The sequence below is a fragment of the Zonotrichia leucophrys genome, chromosome 7 (genome assembly GCF_028769735.1).
Source record: "Zonotrichia leucophrys gambelii isolate GWCS_2022_RI chromosome 7, RI_Zleu_2.0, whole genome shotgun sequence".
Classification (NCBI taxonomy): Eukaryota; Metazoa; Chordata; class Aves; order Passeriformes; family Passerellidae; genus Zonotrichia; species Zonotrichia leucophrys.
Genome location: NC_088177.1, coordinates 24,412,108 through 24,429,515, shown reverse-complemented (window position 1 = coordinate 24,429,515; position 17,408 = coordinate 24,412,108). Strand labels below are relative to the sequence as shown.

The window sequence follows — 17,408 nt, the reverse complement described above, 5'->3', positions numbered from 1 at the left end:
CAGTAACTCTGAATTTACTAAAATTTCTGCTAGAAAGGAGAAGGACAGGAATGACTCATTTTCACATCCCTGTATACATGAATGCTTCCTTCAAGTTGGGTTACACCCAACACCCACTGCTTAAACAGCCGTCTTTGCATCAATACAGAAACATTTTCAGAAAGGAACTGGTTACAGGCCTTATTGTGTACAGTGTTCACACCAGGTTGGAGCCAAACTCTTTTTGCACTTAGGGCACATGCAAAAGGTAGCCAAAGTGGTCCCCTTTGAGAAGGGCATAGCACAGTAACAGAGCCCTGCCCTAACTACAGGGAGAGATCACCTGTTCCTGTTTAGCAGAGAGAAAGGATGGACAACAACCAACAGCCCTCTCTTTCCACCTTTAAATTAAAGGTGTTTAGGCAGAGGCATCTCCTGTATTCCAGCAAAAAAAAAGAAAAAGAAAATAAATAACAAGAAGAATCCCATTTTGAAAATGAGAAATTATCTATGTAGCCTAAATCTCAGCATTCTTGAAAAAAAAAGCTTTTTTATCTGCAGGAAAAAGAAGGGTGGTAATAACAAAGAAGAAACATGATGGGAATGATAAGAGCCTTATTGCAGCATCATATAGACAGCTTTCATGATAGATTGCTATTTTACATTTTGAATGTAGCTTTTGCTGAAGTCATACATCATAAGCCACAAATATGTTTTAGGATTAAAGAAGAGATTATCTGATGTTCTTCAGTAGACAGATAGATATTGGACACAAGGTAATGTTATCAGCAACCACCCTATTTATTCTCTATGTTTAATCAAAATATTTTTGCGCCAGTCATCCTTTCCTCAGGATTTTTTCTGTACCTGGACTGCTGTTGAAATCTTTAGATAGGTTAAGAGCTCGATTGCCAATCGATCTATTTCATTAGTTAACCTAAATACTATATTAAGTGTTTTACAGAGAAGTATGGGCCAATATTTAGTTCTGACATCAGTAATTTGCTGGGACTAAGTTACTATGTTCAGTGTAAAATGGAGTCAGACTGGGTGAGAGGGCAGAGGGGAGCAGCCTGTGCACAGGAGGCAGGAAGGTCACTGGAAACTGTTGAACCACGATCAAAGGAGTTGCATATTTATGTATGTGCTGTGTGCAACACAGGAGCCTTTCTGCAACTGCAGGGAGCAGTCAGAACTGTTTTACAGGGTAGCCCATGGGTTTCTTTTAAATCAACAGCATTTTTTGAGTTAAATGAAGGAAGGACTATGTTGTGGTTATGACAAGGTCACAGAGTGCTCAGCTCAGTTCCCTCTTTCTGAAGCCAAGCAAGTGGTTTGATTTCTTGAAAACTAGAAAAAAAACCACGATTTCTTTGGTAAAACATGCCTACTAGCTGATGGCCAGATTCATACCTCTGTGTTCTCAATCAAGGCTACTGCCACTGACATCTGCAAAGGTCTCACAGCCTGCTGAGCCAGCTCCTTTACAGCTCACCAGCTTCCCCCCACTCTCCACCATGGTTTCTCTGTTTCCATAGCCCAGGCATCAGGATTGCTGGGTCTGCAGGCTACACAAGGGTTGGTGGCATAAGAAAGTGCTCTTTGTCTCAGTCAGTCTGTAAAATGAAGGTATCAACAAGCAGTCCCCAGAGATGTCAAAGGATCTGCAACCTGCACGAGAGTAAACCTGATGTTTAACTCTTTGCAAGACAGATGAATTATAGTACAGAGCTTTTTAGCTTTCCAAATGACCTTTCTAACTTCTGAGAAGAAGCTGGAAGTGCAGCTTGAATTTTAACCTCCTGTGGACTTTGATAAAAGGGTCTTTCTTTGATGAACCTAGTTCAAATTATCTGAATAGCTTAATGTATATGATAAAGAACAGGGCTCCAAAGTCAAAAGGAGGGTTTGTTTCCTATTCTCTGGCAGCTTTCTGCCTTGTGAGTGGAGACACAATAAATAAAAATCTACACTTACCAACAGTGATTTCCCATGTCATCTTCCCCTGGCAAGTGCCTAGCTTCCCCTGCCAAGAGCCAATGGCCACAGCTCACCCAACAGCCACGTACAAGTACAGCATCACAAACCACTGGTTTTCAATCATTCTTTATCCTAAAGTAAACTCATTATTTCTCCTTATCTGCAGGTGTCCTTCACTGTATGTAGGACCAAAGTGCTCTGAGAATTACTGCTGTGCTGCTGTCCCATGGCAGACAGGAGGAGGGGAACAGCTCACCCCAGCTCCTGCCAGGCTCACTGCTATGCTCCTGCTAAAGCCAACAAGTGCTTTTGTCAAAGAAGTAACTGTGTTTGTCCTCAATGTAACAGTCTGCACCAACAATTAAATAAAAGTAAAATTTATTTGGTATAGGACAGAAAAATAACAAAATCACTTACAAAATAAAGGTTAAGCAAAAAAATTCACAGAACCAGATTAATATTTTATAAAAAGCTCAAACTTTAAGCATCTGATACAAATGTTACTTTTTGCTCAGCCTGTTTTATGTTTTATATTGGCCTCTTGTGTGGCTTTGGAAGTCCAAATTTAGATGTCTTCCTCTGCATGCATTAGTTTACACTCAGGAATATTTACCACAGACAAACTGTATTTCAAAATGGCAACATACATAAAAGGTTACTCCCTTAAGACATGCTGTTTCCATTTTTGCTTTTTACATCTGCATACCTACCTGCTGCATACTCACTGAGACCATACACACATGCCCTGCTTCTGCCCGAGTTATTCCAATACTCCCCTCATTGCCAATGCTCCAGTTAGATTTTAACTGAATGGTCCAAACACATCCATCTTACAGGCTACAAGATCCCTGTTTTCTTCCAGTGTACATGAAGAACCATTCCATGAATTTGCCCTTGAAGTGCTCCTGGATATCTCAGGTGAGAGATTGTCCTTATTTTCTGCTGAATACCGTTTGAAAGATGAAGGCTCACACAATCTGTGTCCCGTGGAGTCAATGTACCGCTGTGTCAGGTCCTTGCACCCAGCTGTGAGACAAAGGTGTTCACACCACTGCTACGTGGAACTCCCAAGTGCACATCTGATACCTTATTTTTTACTCTAGTTCTGGTAACAACATTCAGTTGCTTTTATTTCCTTGAGCAATCTTCTCTTTTCCAGTGTCCTGTGGCCAAGGGGCCCTCTCTAGGTCCCTCAACATTTGACATTCTGCTTAAAATAAGTTGAGTTTGATCACTCAAGTCCATTCTTTATCTCCAAGGCAAAAAAGTACTGTTCCTATTCCCATACTTCTGTACAGAAGATTGCTGTGTTACAAGACATGTGATGCATGATAGCAGTTTAGCTCCTTTATCCCCTGCTCCAAGACAGATCTACAAGTGTCATGCAAATAGCTGATGCTGCAAGGAGAAACTACTGCCCAGTTTTAAAACTGACAATATAAGGAACTTCTTTCACAGTGCTGTCTTGCAGAAAAGAAAAAACAAACCTTATGATTCTTTTAGTGTTGGGAAATGCTGGATTTTAAACAAGAACTTTGCCATGTTATTTATTTCAATTTTAGAAATAGACACTTCCTGAATCACAAGCTGAGTTTCCTTTAACAACTCTGAACATTCATCACTGTGACCTCTTCTCCCAGTGGCTGGTGCAGAAAGTCATAACAAACATAACACATGCTTTTCTTCCAAAAATATAGAGCGGAAATTATTTTTACATGGTACAAAAGTTATTCTCATTTTATTTATGGAGTTGAATGAAACAAAAACAAACATCCGTGGCTGTTGTCACACAGTGCAAGCCTCAGTGGTAAGGTAAGAAGACAGGTTGAGGTGTGAGGGTTTATAATACAGTGCCATTGAAACAAACCCAGCAAATCTTAGATGCAAGCAGTGAATCCAATTTACTTCTGTAACCTCTGCAACCACACTGACTGAAGTCAGCTGGGCTGTGTGGACAGCAGCATCAGACACTGGTTTTGGGACAGGTCTGAATTTTGAGAGCAATACCAACAACTGATTGTGAAGCCACCCAGTGCCCACATACACCTCACCTGCACACTGATCCAGTGGCCTCTCCACGCACTGAGCTCCACCTGGAGTTGGCAGATTGAGCACACAACCACAGCAGGGTTTGGCTCAAACACTGTAAAATGCTACCGTCGGCACTGTGTACTTAGGACCTGGAAGAGCAATGTCTATTAATTCTTCTACTGAGACACAGAAAAATTGACTAAAAAATTCATAAGGCACCATTGATTCAACCTGTTTTGTATTATTCCTTTTTAACACTTCATAGTGACATAAATACTTTAATACTGATCATATTGTAAATAGCTACTGCTACATGAAGCAATATATTGAATGATAAAATGCTGCGTTGTTCTGGAATATATCTAGGGACTTTTACAGCAAAACATATAAGTGGAAATGCTGTTGTTATGTGAAAAAAAATGCTCCTTTCTGCAGTATTAAGCTATTTTACATGTACGCCAAACATCTATTCTGAAGAGTTTTCTAGAGTAAAAAATAATTTCTAAAACCTAAGCAGCTCAGGATTCTTGGCTTGTTAACCTGGGGCCTTTTACATAGCACATTTTAAAGTGAAACTGAAGCTGGTTTTCCAAGTCTTTGGTAGTGGTCCAGATTTCTGGTCAAAAAACCTTGCTGAAACGATCAAATACAGGATATTTTGAATTATACAGAGTATTGGAAGAACATTGGGCAGCATTTTCATTGACTTACCAAAGTAAAACAGTTATGTTGGAAGCAGGTAAGTTATAAAAAAATATCATTTCTGGAGGGCTGAGGTTTTTTTTTGGCTACATAGCTATTTCGATATTAACAAAGATTTGGCAAGTCAAGGTACTGAAAATATTGTATTCTTAAATTCAAACTATTGTTCCTTAGAAAAGCATTAAGTGCTTCTGCTTTATAATATGAATACAATAATTTATCCTTTAAGTTATTAGGCTAAAAATCTTATTTGGACTTCTATTCACAAAATAATATCCCAAAGAGACAGGCACTTTAAGTGACATCTATCAAATACATATACAAATTCAGCATTGTGCCAGGTTTGATCCCAAGGTGCACCTGTCATACGGAGGTTCCACCAGTATCTGTTTAAGGAACTCTTAGAGCCACGATCCTGCAATTGGATGCAGCTACATCCCTGCGCCTGCGCATTTCATTGCAGGTTCACGAGCATGAACAGGAACTACAAATAGGTCACTAGATACAAAAATGTAAAAAACATGCTGTACAAATGCTGTCACAGCTAACAAGATTTTGTAAACAAACACTGAAAAGATCAAATTAAATTTGATCTGGCTAAATCCAACTCTAGTCTCATCTCCTTCAATGTGATTGCCAGGCAGAAAGCAGATCTGCCCCTCCCTGCTCACAGACAGAGCAAAAAGCCCTATTCACAGACCTTTCAGCAGGGTCCAGACTCTCTTTGGCTAAATTCCCTAGATTTTCAAGGACTGACCTCATTCTAGCCACAGAGTGTACTTAGGATATCTCCCATGCTAGGGAAACATTTTCTTAACCTACATGACTAGTTTCTATGTTTTATTTTGGATTTTTTTGAGCAACACCCTGTGAAGCACAGCTGCTGACACAGGCTTGGTAGGGATCCCAAGGAAAACACTGAAGAAACATACTGCTGATGAGACTGAGAGGATATTTTTCAGAGGTCCAATTAATAAAGAGCTATCATTGACCAATATTTCAATTATCATCATCCAATATTTCAGAATTATCATCTTCCTCTAATTTCCAAAAGCATTTTATACACATTTAGATCCACTTGTAAAATTCACTCATACAATGAGCTCTTTTCTCATACACAAAATTCAAAAGCCATGAAACATATTAACCACTTGCCACAATGTTAGAATACTTTACTCTTTCTTCTATCATAAGCCTTGCAGCTCTCTGTAGAGATTCCTTTCAGCAAAGTTTGAAAGGACAAGCTTCATAGCCAAATCTTTCCATTTCTCTTGAACCAATGCAGACAGCAAATTTTGGATGCTCCCACTTGAATGGACAAACCCCGGACCGCTCTCACAACATCAAAGGGCTTTCACTGAGGAACATTTTTGACCTTGGCCACTCTACCATAATGGAAATCAAACACAAGCTCTCTGAGACTCGTGACCTAAGTGCCAAGAAGCTTTGTAAGTCAAACCCCATCATTTAGTTGTACCAAAGAAACAACTGGGAAGCAGTCTGTGGAGCACTGGCACTAGTGATGCTTTACAGGAGGAGCCTGTAGCTACAATAATTGCTGTGTTTGCACTCAGACTACCTTCTGAGGACTCCTCATATGCACTATCAGGCAGAGGGCATTACAGCAATCCAAGGCATGGATGACATGACATGGGTTGGTCCAGATAAGAGTAGGACAGAATTAGGTCACAGAACACATAACACTATTAAAAAATAGGAAAGAGGGTTAAAAAAGTATTTTTTTTATGCTGGTGAATTCTTCACTTGTGCTTTTCTTTGGAAGATTCTCTGAAGATAAAAACAAGGCCAGGGACACTCAATCCTTGAGGCAGGAGGTGTTGTGCATTGTTTAAGATTTGCTTGACTAAGCTGAAGTAAAAAAGTTAAAGATGAACTCTTTGTCACCATGTAGTAGATCTATGGCTTGCAGAAGCAGATAGGCTGAGTTAGGCATGCAAAGAAGGATCCAGGGGACTCTTGGCTACACTTTTTACCCAGCAACTTTTTTTTAAGCATCAAATACTTTATCATTAAAATAACACAGCTACTGTACCCAAAGTGAATGAAACAGCTTTGTTCAAGCTCTATCAAATTCAAAGCCAGACTTCCCACGGAGCTCTCCAGGGAACGGGGTTGGACATGGTAAGCATGATGCACCTACGTTCTGTAGGGTCCACAAAATGCCTGCAGTTTAAGCGAATAAAAGTCAGAGCTTTGAGCAACTATAGTCCATAAGCCACATCTATTACTTCTGTAATAGACTGAAGTTTGTTCCAGCTGACAAGCCAAAAGTGGAAATCAATCAGGACAGACAACTTTCCAGTCATGTGGACAGGAGAGTTGACTTGAAGGAAACTTGAGAGCAGATGTCACCCAAAGATGGGCCAGAACTCATTTCACCTTGGGATAGGCGGGAGCGGGGGGGCACCTCTTTCTTTTCGGACAGAACCACCTAAAAGAGAAAGAAGGGGTTTTGGTGTTACTCCTCCTGGAATACTCCTTCTTTTGAAGGGGAGTTTACATCCAAGCAAATAATTCAGTAACTGTTGAAGAGCTACTAATTTTCATGCCTGGCCATTAAAAAAAAACAAAACCAGCAAATCTTTGTAGAGTTGCTGGTTTGTTTATTAAACAACATCAGAACTTCGAACACTGTAAAATAACGTTTTTAACTAATGCTATCCCTAATGCCTGGAAAGTGTATGTATTTTGGTCCGTTTTCCCCTTCCTAAAATGGACTGCTGGTTCCTGTTAGCCTTACTAATTTATGTGAACACACAACTTCTCAGTGCTACTTACCATACGCGCAAATCTCAACAAACTGGCAAGCTCTAAACACAATAAAATTTCAAAGCTCTTAATGTTTTTCCCTATATGAAAATCTTCACATCAAACTCACAAATGAAAACACAAAAAAATGGACATGTTACTTTGCCTTCCTTTGTGGACTAATACAAATGGGATGAAAGCTAACAGGGCAAAGTGAACAGTCAGAGACTAACAGGAATCTCTGCCTCAAACCAAAACTTCATCATCTGGAAACAGGAGAGAAGCATCTGCATATACAGATGATTACATGATAACTGTGAGCCACCAATGCCACTGGTTGTAAAAGAAGCAATTGATCCTTGGGTCTATCAGGCAAAATACCCCAAAAAAGTGATAGGAAACATTCATGCTGCTGTAGAAGGCATGTTTGAAACCTGAGCTGGAACAGCATGTAACACAGATTGGAAAAGACAAAAACAAACAGAAGTGTATACCTAAGCAGCTCTGCTAATCAGAGAACATGGCTTGGAAGCAGAGTGTAGTACATTCAGATTTATTCAGCCCAGCAAAACAAAAACTGAGAGGAGGATATGACTGTTGTCTTAAAAAACATGAAGAGTTTAACACACAAGAAGAGAGGAAAACTAAACTCAAGGATGATGCTGGCACAAAAATAAATGGCACAAAAATGCATTAATTTAGATGAGAAATGAAAAGAAAGTTCTGAGGGATTTTGTGGTTCTGGCTGCCTAAAGCAGAAGGGCTGACTATAATGGCAGAGTTGGTCACTTACAGTACATGATTCAACTTAAAAAACAAACAATTCCCCACTCAAAAAGTTTTAGAGGGCTTGTACCTATGAACTTGCATTTAGCTTTTCCAGTGTGGTGAGGAAGGACAACCAGACTGTTAGCCTGAGAACTCTGGAAACCTCAGCATCCAGATTCTTCCCCATGCACTTGATTTTAAGACAATACACTGAAATTCCAACTTACCTCTACTGTCATTTCTTGCTAGTTTACTGGGATAACTTCTGTTCATGGGTACATATGGCTCTGGAGGTGGCAAATCAGATATCGGATGAAAAGAAAATCTGCTTTCCCATTCATCTGAAAAAAATCCCATGCAATTTACTCATTAGTTTTCTGATATAGCTTAGGAAAGTCAATTGACACTGACATCATGTTTAATGCATGTTTTAAATTGCAAAATGCTTACACAGCTGCATACTGAACCAGCACTCTCTTAGGAAGTCAGGGAAGATGATGCTTTAGGTTAATTTGGGAATGAAAATTTCTATCAAATCGATCATTTTGTCAGTTTAATGCAAAATTACAGATCAGGAAAACAGCCACAATTCCACTAAAATAAGTCTTACTCTCCCTTCCATGTATAACAGATCTGCTTTTTTAACACACACAGATATGTGCTACCAGAACTGCCTTGTTTCACCTACTTCAAAACAGTATTTTGCTCCTGGTATAGAACTGGCCACTATTCAAGTGTCATTGATATATCAAGCTCAAAAGCATACTCCCATAAGCACTGTTTCTTCTCTCTTAATATTTATATTGGAAGAAGAAAAATACCCATTATGCTAAAATTTATGATAGAGAATCCTGTATATAACTAGTGTCAAAAATGGAAAAATGTATAAATGTATTACTTGAAGCTATATCTCTTTAGACTACAGGGGCCCTTTTGATGTACTTACTGAGTCTATAGAATTCTAAATAAAGCAAGCATACCAGTTTCTTCATTGAAATAATAGGAAATGTTCCAAGAGCCCTGTTTTGCACCAGATTTTGAAAGCCTAAAGAAGAAAGTGCGGGCTAACTTAAACTTTGTTATTTCTTCACTTGCTTCCTTCAGGACTTTGCAACCATAACTTTATTGAGATATTGCTGTATTTTACTGCATAATGTAATGAACAGCTCAGTTAGTTCTACCTGGCATTTGTACATGTGATTATTTGCTGGATCCAGTTTTTCTGTGTTTACTTCCAATGGCTGCAATCAGAAAAAAGTGTGTAAAGCAGCTGCATGTTCTGAACCCTGCAAATTTCTTGTGCAGGAAGAAATACGCCTGTGATCCTTCTGCCTTACCTGATGCGTGAAGATGTTTTAAAAGCATGAGCTATAGTTCATTTTCTGTTTGCTTTTTTCTAACCTTATAAATGTCAGGAATACCAATTTTGGCCTTACATAATTAACTGAAGGATTTATCTGTTCTATGCAAGTAGAAAACAATTAAAAAGAAAAGCATGACGAATCTTTAAAACACAGCAATCTTGGACCTCATCTTTTTAATAAACACTAGCAGAAATAGATACTTGACATTTTCAGCAATGTTCTGACAATCTCTTCCCTCATCTGTTTTTCAGCTTTTGAGTCATCAAACTTGTTCCGACTTCCGAAGTGTCAGTGTAGCTGTGGTTTGAATGCATATTAGAGCTGAAACAATTCCCTTCCTTTTTTTCAGGGAAAAGGGTTTGAAAAAACTTTTCAAAGGGTTATTTTGGAGACTGTATTGATGACTTTGCAATTCTGCTCTATGTACAGCATATTTATTATGTTCTTACTTGCCAGGGTCAACTGAGACCCAAGTGACACTTCTGTTGGTCAGAAATCAAAGGCTGACACTAGAAACTAAGTCTCTATCCCAAACCTCCTTTGAGGTATTAGGGCCAAAAGCCCCTACACCTTCTCTGCGGAGGGCAAAGATCTGGGAGGTGGCTCACCATCACCGGGGTCCTGGAAGCCGTTTCTGACAGCTGCCGAGGGCGGCGGTGGCGGCGGCGGCGCTGCGGAGCCGGGCCGGTCGGGGGGCAGCGGAGGCCGCGGCCCGGCCCTCGGGCTGTCCAGGCCTGCCCGGGACGGCAGCTGCGGGGCGCTGGGCAGGGCCCGTGAGGTGCTCCCGTTCCTGCTGATGGGGGGAGGCGGTGGCAGCGGGCCTGGAGCAAGGCAAGCAGCAAATACACAGATGCTGTTAACACCAGGGGTTACTCTCCCAGTGGAAAGCCCCTGCGGGCATCCCAAGGCCTCCCGCTAACACAAAGGGCTGTGTCAGGACCCTTGGCCCCAAGGGGTAATTGGCCCTCAGCACCCACTTCCCTGCTCTCCAGGGATTTAGTGCTGATTTGCAGAGTACAGCTCACAGAAGCAGGTATATCTAAACATAAACACACTGCAGTGTCCACACTCGTATTCCCCTCAGCTACAAAAGCCTCCTAAAGGTCCTGCCTACTTTTAAACCACTCTAAATAAACAGTGGCCACACCAAGCAGAAGTCACAGCGGGAATTCAGGGCGCTGTAGAGATCCAAACCATAACACATTTCCTTTTTATGGACCACTGCAAGGCAAGAGGACGTGCAGCAGAAGGCACCTGCTACCTTCAGAGGCTCTCTGTCCATAGGGGTGGTTCCCTCTGGGCGTGTGGTGCCCACAGGGGAGCTCTGCCCAGGAGTGGCCGCGTGAAGCAGCAGCTCATCAGCTCACTCATTTACAAACAAATGAGCTGCATGACAGGTTTTTCAGTAGCTGGAGCATATCCATCTCCCTGAAAGCAGGAAACAGACCTCACACATAGACTGGCACTTCCAGTGTTTGTGTATCTGTAACTGACACGGACGTGACAGGTCAAATACGAAGGTACAGCCTATGTAACACAGACCCACGGCTGCCCTGAGGGCAGGGGAAGGGCGCTTCTACAAGACAAGTAAACAAAGACAGCAAAGCTGCTTCTGCCAGGGAGAGAAGTGCCCATGGTTAGGACACAAGAAGGTGAAGCAGAGGGTGCGGAGAGTTACGCATGTTCAAAAGTCTCACTACCTCTGCTTGGGGCAGTTGGGCAATTGACAATTATGTCAATTTTCCATAAATGCTTCCCTGTCTTGATGAAATCTATCTACAGACGTGCACTTTGAAAAAGAGAGCAGTAGATACTGTGTCTCCAGCAAAAAGCATTGAAACATTTCAAGAAACATGCTGTACTTTGTGTATTTTTGCTCCCCTTCTTATTTTACAAAGTTTGCCTTCAGGGAATGGTTTCAAAAAATGAGAAGCATTCAGCAACTTTCAGAATAGTTTTGCTTGCTCTCTCTAAACCTAGCTAAACTCCACTGTCTATACTGAACTACTGCAGAATAGGTGCATTCATGTTTAGAATGTACTGCTACAACTTCCTTCTACTTACTGAGCTGGAATTGAGCCAAAAGAAAGTTAGTGCAGGTTTGCTAAAACCATCTGCCAAAGAAAAGGGTCAAGTAAGAAAGCACTGGTGGCAGCCAAGGCCACCACAGAACAAACTCTTAGAGTGACTGAATAATTGCAGACACTCTCTGCAACTTTGACCCATCAATTTGGTCAATTGTAATGGGATTTCTTTGATTTATCTACTGCAGGCTGCACTAGCATTGTGCCATCCTCTAGGCTGGCAAGCAGCTCCACAAAGCACAGTTACAGGGCCACTGTTTTCTGTACAGCTGCTGCGGGTGTTGGAGCTCCAGATTGGTTCAAGGATCTGGAAAACAACATAGCTGTCTGTGGGAGCTCCCATCACATTCATTTCTCTTGTCTAGGACTAGGCAGGCTAGAGATGATTTCTGAGTTTATTCCAAAGGATGAAATGAAAAGGCAACTCTATGGAGTTTCCCAGCAGTATCTTCTGTGCGATGCTTTTCTCCACCTGTTACAGGGTTTGATTGTGCCTAAATTCTCTCATCTCAAGGGACACCTATCAGGTATCAGAGAGCTGAGTTATGATGTGGAATTCTTAAAAGTTATGAACAACAGTTGTCACAGAGAACAATGTACATTATGAAATTGGTCAAAGGAGATGATTCTACTCTTAGTCTAATTTGATACGTACATACGGTAAGTAATAACACTTAGTCACGCGGTAACAAGTGCTATTACATTTAACAACTGTTGGCCAGGTCTTTGATTAAAGCTGTTGTATTTGACTGTGCTTGTGTCTCTGAACACGTAGAAGGTCAGGTTCCACAAACCTCCACTCGCGAGAATGCAACCATTAACTCACACTGGTTGACTCAGGAAGTCATGTTGTCACTTTACCAGAAGCTGCTTTGCATCAAAGAAGGTAATGGGGAAATCCCTTTGCAACCCTCGTCAATTACAGTGACTATAATGAAAGTCACCAAAATCTATAAAAGCACACGTGAGCACACTGGTGATGCACTTTGACTTTCCTTAAGCCACCCTGACGCCCACACACCCTCACTTCCAACTGCAGAATTCCTAGTGCCTAACAGGGATGTCATCCTGGGAGGTGTTTTTTCTGCATGTGAAACTGGCATGGGCATGGCCAAAGCAGCCTCTCCCCGTGCCACCTGTCCCGTTCAGGCCCCCTCTCCCCTGTCCCCGTCCCCGCTCCCTACCTGAGCGGCCGGGCGGGTCTCTGACGGGCGGCGGCGGTCGCTCTCCGGGCGGCGGGGGCAGCGGTCCGGAGCGGCCCCCGCCGGGCGCCGGGCACGACCCCAGCGAGAGGTTCCTCTGCGGCAGCCGCGGCATCTCGTCGCCGCCGGCGGGGGTGGGCGGCACGGGGGGCGGCCCCGGCCTGCTGGGGGGCAGCGGGGGCGCCGGGGCGCCGAGGGCGGGCCGGGGGGCGGCGGGCACGGGCGGCTTGCTGTTTTGCGGCGGCGGCGGCGGCAGAGACGCCTCCCGGGCGGCGGGCGGCCGGTGCCCGGCGGGGGGCGGCGGCGGGGGCGGCGGTTTGTCCTCGGCCGGCCGGCCCGGGGTGGGCGGCAGCGGCGGCCGGCCCGAGAAGGGGGACGGCGCGCCGGGGCCCGGCTGCCGGAGGGGCGCGGCCGACCCCGCGGCCCGGCTGCCCGGGAAGGGCGGGGGCGAGGGCCCCAGGCTGGGCTGCCGGCTCAGCCCCGGCACCGGCGGCGAGCCCCGGTTGTGCAGGCTGGAGGCGATGGGCCGGGGCGTGCTGGGCACCGGCGGCGGCGCCGCCTCGGGCTTCGAGCCGGTGTCGGGCCTCGGCGGCGGCACGCGGCTCCTCTGCGGGTCCGGGGCGGCGGTGCGCGGCCCCGAGGGCGGCCCCGGGAAGCGCGGCGGGCCGCTCGGCGGGGAGAAGGGCTTGGCGGCGGCGGAGCGGCCTCCGGGCGGCAGGACGGGCGGCCGGCCTCCCCCGGCGTCTGCGGACACAGGACAGGGAGCATCAGCGCCGTGGCACCGGGGCCGCGGTTCCCAAGGGTCTGCGAGCGGCCAGGGCGCAGCCCGGCACGGGGCACCCCTGCCTTGAGGCTCAGCCCCAACGCCGGTACCATTGGGAAACCGCTCCAGGGTACCGGGTGACATCCTGATATTGCTGAGGAGGCACGAGTTAAGCGGCCACAAAGTAACAGAAGTGATGCAGCCATCATACACCAACCAGTAAAACGGGAAGGGAAGAAATTGTGAGGAACAAGTACCAAACAGCATCAACCTGAGAGCAAAGAAATCTTAGCTTTTAAATTACATTTAACAACAAAAGGTCATCAAAAAGTTTTTTTCAGCCCTTTCTGGTAGCTGTGATCTAAGGATGTAGTTGTGCACATCAGGAAGAAGGCAGCTGGCCTTGCAGTTCACAAGTACTGCTCTGTGATGCCAGGAACTTTTGTATTAATACAAGTTCCCAAAAATAAACTGTGACACAATAGAAAGTACCAGCTCTGAGAGACTGTGTTGTACACATGTGCTGGAAAATTATGTTAGGCTATAAAATACATAATATTTGTAACATTCTACAATCTCCATAGCATAGTCCTTCAACAAGTATGAAATCCTATGTCCTTGAACTTAAAAAACTCAGTGACCCCAGATGTCCTCGTTTAAAGGGGCATGAGGCTTGGGGCAGCTGTTTGTCAGCCAGAAGCAAACTCCAGACAGCCTCCATCTGCAGTATGTGTACCAGCCAGCTGCGATGCCTCATGCACTCCCTAAGCAGCAAATCATGCTGTTGTGGAGCTGACACAAGTACTTTCCATTTGGAAAGTAGATCTTTTTTCCTGGTGCACAAGAAAGAATTAGCCTGGATCCTCCTCTGTTCCCCTCTTGTCCTGCACACCCAACAGCTAAGGCAAGATGTAATTTGCCTGACTATACTTTCAACACTACCAAGATCTTTAGCTTTCATCAATACAAGAGGATGGGTAGAAAGGGAGTCTAGCTTCTCCCCCATAAAACCTAATAGTAAGAATAAAACAAGATTCGAGCTGAAAATTACATTTCCTAAGAGCCTAGGATATTTGATGGCTTCCTCAACCCCAGCAGGTAAGTTATTGCCGTGCTATGAAGGCTTTAAGCAATGCCATTTTTTCACACTGGAAATTCAAGGTCTTTCTTACCGGCATCTCGATTTGCAGATCTGAGCTTTGGCATTCCTGCTTGAAAAAGGCCTCCAAGGCCAGGTGGTCCACCGCCACCGAAGCCACCACCACTGCCACCACCAAAACCCCCACTGCCGCCACCTCCTCCAAAGCCACCGCCGCCACCTCCACCAGATCCTTTGGGTTCTGTCGGGAAAAGAGATCCCCCATATTAGTGAAGCAGGACTGATCCTGCCAAGTCACCTCTTTCATTAGAGTAATGCTTGTAGCTGGGGAAAAAAGGGATGAACTTTCAAAACACACAAGGTTTGGATCATCACAGCTGCCATCATCACCACCACCACCACTGCACTGCGGAGGAGCTGGTGCAATAACCATAACAACCATAGCCTCTGTGTTTTATCATGCCATCACTACTTTAGTCTGCTCTAGACTAGAGAGCAGAGCAAATTGCTCAGAGAATTTGGAACTGAGCATGGATGGGACCTCTGAGAACATAATATAGTCTTTGTTAGCACCTTAGTTGCTTCTTCCTGTTTCTTTGTACTTTTGCTCTCTTATCCTTCCCCTCCACGTCTCCATAAGCAGAGACAGAGCAATCTCATGGGAAAAAGGGAAGGAAGGAAGAAGGCAGAAAGTCCCTCCTCCTGAAGGTCTCTGGGAATCACTGCTGGGAATGCACAGAATTCTCTCATTATTGATGATATTGCAACATATCTACTTATTTAAACAAAGCCTAGTAGCAAAGGTGATGCCATTTCCGTAGGTTCAGAAGTGCAGTGACAGAATCATTAGCTGCTAATGTTTCCAATAGGCAGGAATTATTTTATCAGCCCTCAGGTGCTGGGCCACAAAGGCTAAGATCACTTCCTTAATTTCTTGGAATCCTGATTTCCACAAGTTGGCGTGGGTAAAATTTTCACTGACTTTGAAGTAATTAAAACCTATGGATGGAAAGCACTTCTAAAAATTTCCCCAAGAAAAAAGGAAGAGTGTATCCACAGGGGAATGTTTCACATTATCCTTCTCTCTTAAGCATGTCAGCTCAGTTCAGCTCTGACTCAGATAGGGTGTGAACCTCTGGAGAAATGCTGCTACCATGGTTTAGTCTTTCATCATGATTTGTTAATTCATGTAAATAAGATAATAGGCTGCATCATTTTTCTCTTACTGTTTACCCCCTCCTTTAATCCCCTCCAGCTCATAATAGCTAGAACATGTAACTTCACATTCAGAGATAATCTTTAAAAACTGTAGCTGGCTGTTTGCAAAACTGTATCTAATTTTTTAAAAATTATTTTTATTTGGTCACACTCCTCTGGGCATTTCCTTCTTTTGTCATCATGTTCCTATCACCATGCCTTTAATTGCATGGCCAAACCTAGACTGAGGTGTATCACATCAGCTAATCAGTCTGTAGAAGTGTCTTTTCTCCTTTGGAAATGAATGCTGTTCCTCTGTCAGCACAGGCCTGTGTTCCTCACTCTTCTCTTGTTTCTGTTCTGCCTTCCCAGTACTTCTGCTACACAGGCTTCCCTAGCCTCCTCTTGGCAGCTGCCAAGGTGTGCTGTGAGACACAGCACAGCAGCACAGCTGGATGGAGACCTTATTTCCATTCAGGTAAGCACTGCCTTGTGCAGTACTGCTGGGCTATCTAAAAAGATAACAGCCCTGAGTCACTCCAGGAGGGGCAAAACTGCGTGCAGCAGTGACACACAGGTAGAGCTGTGGCTTCTGGCTTGGGTTTTGCTCTAAGTGGTACTGGAGCCAATGGTGTCATGCCAGGCATGCATTTATTCTTATATTGTTTATGCAAAAGTAGAGTCTGAAATTCCACTTCATTCCTGTCCTCTCCTCAGTCCTTATGGGGTTTTGTATGCCTGATCTGCTGCATGTCCTCAGCAGAACTCCTGGTAGGACTTGCATATTTTTCTGATATAAGCAAACAGGAAAATAAATCACTTTTTGAGAATTAGCAAACAAAATAGCATTCACATTTCATAAGCAGTACTTGATTTCTCAGCTGACTGTTCATTCATGATGAATAGAATTTATTTTTATGCATGCCAATTTCTGGCACTTTCTTTTATCTACTCTCATGGCAATTCATCTGATGATATATGAAATAATTTTCTGCTTTCAGATCTGAAGAACCATTCATGCCCACAGAAATTCCAACACGTAGAGTCATACTTACTGTCTAGGATTGGAGCACTTCTGTCATTAGTAACAGTCTTCTTGAGCTTTTTTCCTTTGGTAATATCAGATAATAGAGCATTTCGCCCCGCCTGTTCTGACTTGCTTAGGGATGGCTTTTCAGTATTCGCCTGCAAAATAAAAATTAAAAATGAGGAGGCAAAATAAACCACAACTTCTAGATACAAATTTCTGCTTAAATATGGTAGTTACTTGAGACTTCAGTGGCTGTCTTAACAGCATTGGAGTGGGTAGCATGCCATGTCTACTTTTGTGAATGATATCAAAGGTAGCTGGCCTTGTTACTGACTTGAAGACTCCAACACTACCACTATTCTAATGCACATTATTCATTAGAAACAGTACACTTCTATGTGAATTCACCTTTTTTGAACTCATGATTTAGAATCTCTCAT

General features: G+C 43.7%; 1 protein-coding gene across 5 annotated transcripts in view; it reads right to left on the bottom strand.

The window, feature by feature from the left end:
* Positions 1 to 2,326: 2,326 nt before the first annotated feature.
* The window catches only part of WIPF1 (WAS/WASL interacting protein family member 1), a 55,484-nt gene continuing 40,402 nt past the window's right edge, over positions 2,327 to 17,408 (bottom strand). For all 5 annotated transcript variants that reach the window (XM_064718284.1, XM_064718287.1, XM_064718285.1 and 2 more), the window contains 6 exons: positions 16,994 to 17,123; positions 14,815 to 14,982; positions 12,862 to 13,623; positions 10,202 to 10,414; positions 8,457 to 8,570; positions 2,327 to 7,144 (listed from right to left, as the gene is read on the bottom strand). In XM_064718284.1, coding sequence (XP_064574354.1) covers positions 7,089 to 7,144; positions 8,457 to 8,570; positions 10,202 to 10,414; positions 12,862 to 13,623; positions 14,815 to 14,982; positions 16,994 to 17,123 — 1,443 coding nt within the window. In that variant the 3' untranslated portion in view covers positions 2,327 to 7,088. The remainder of the gene's footprint in view (positions 7,145 to 8,456; positions 8,571 to 10,201; positions 10,415 to 12,861; positions 13,624 to 14,814; positions 14,983 to 16,993; positions 17,124 to 17,408) is intronic.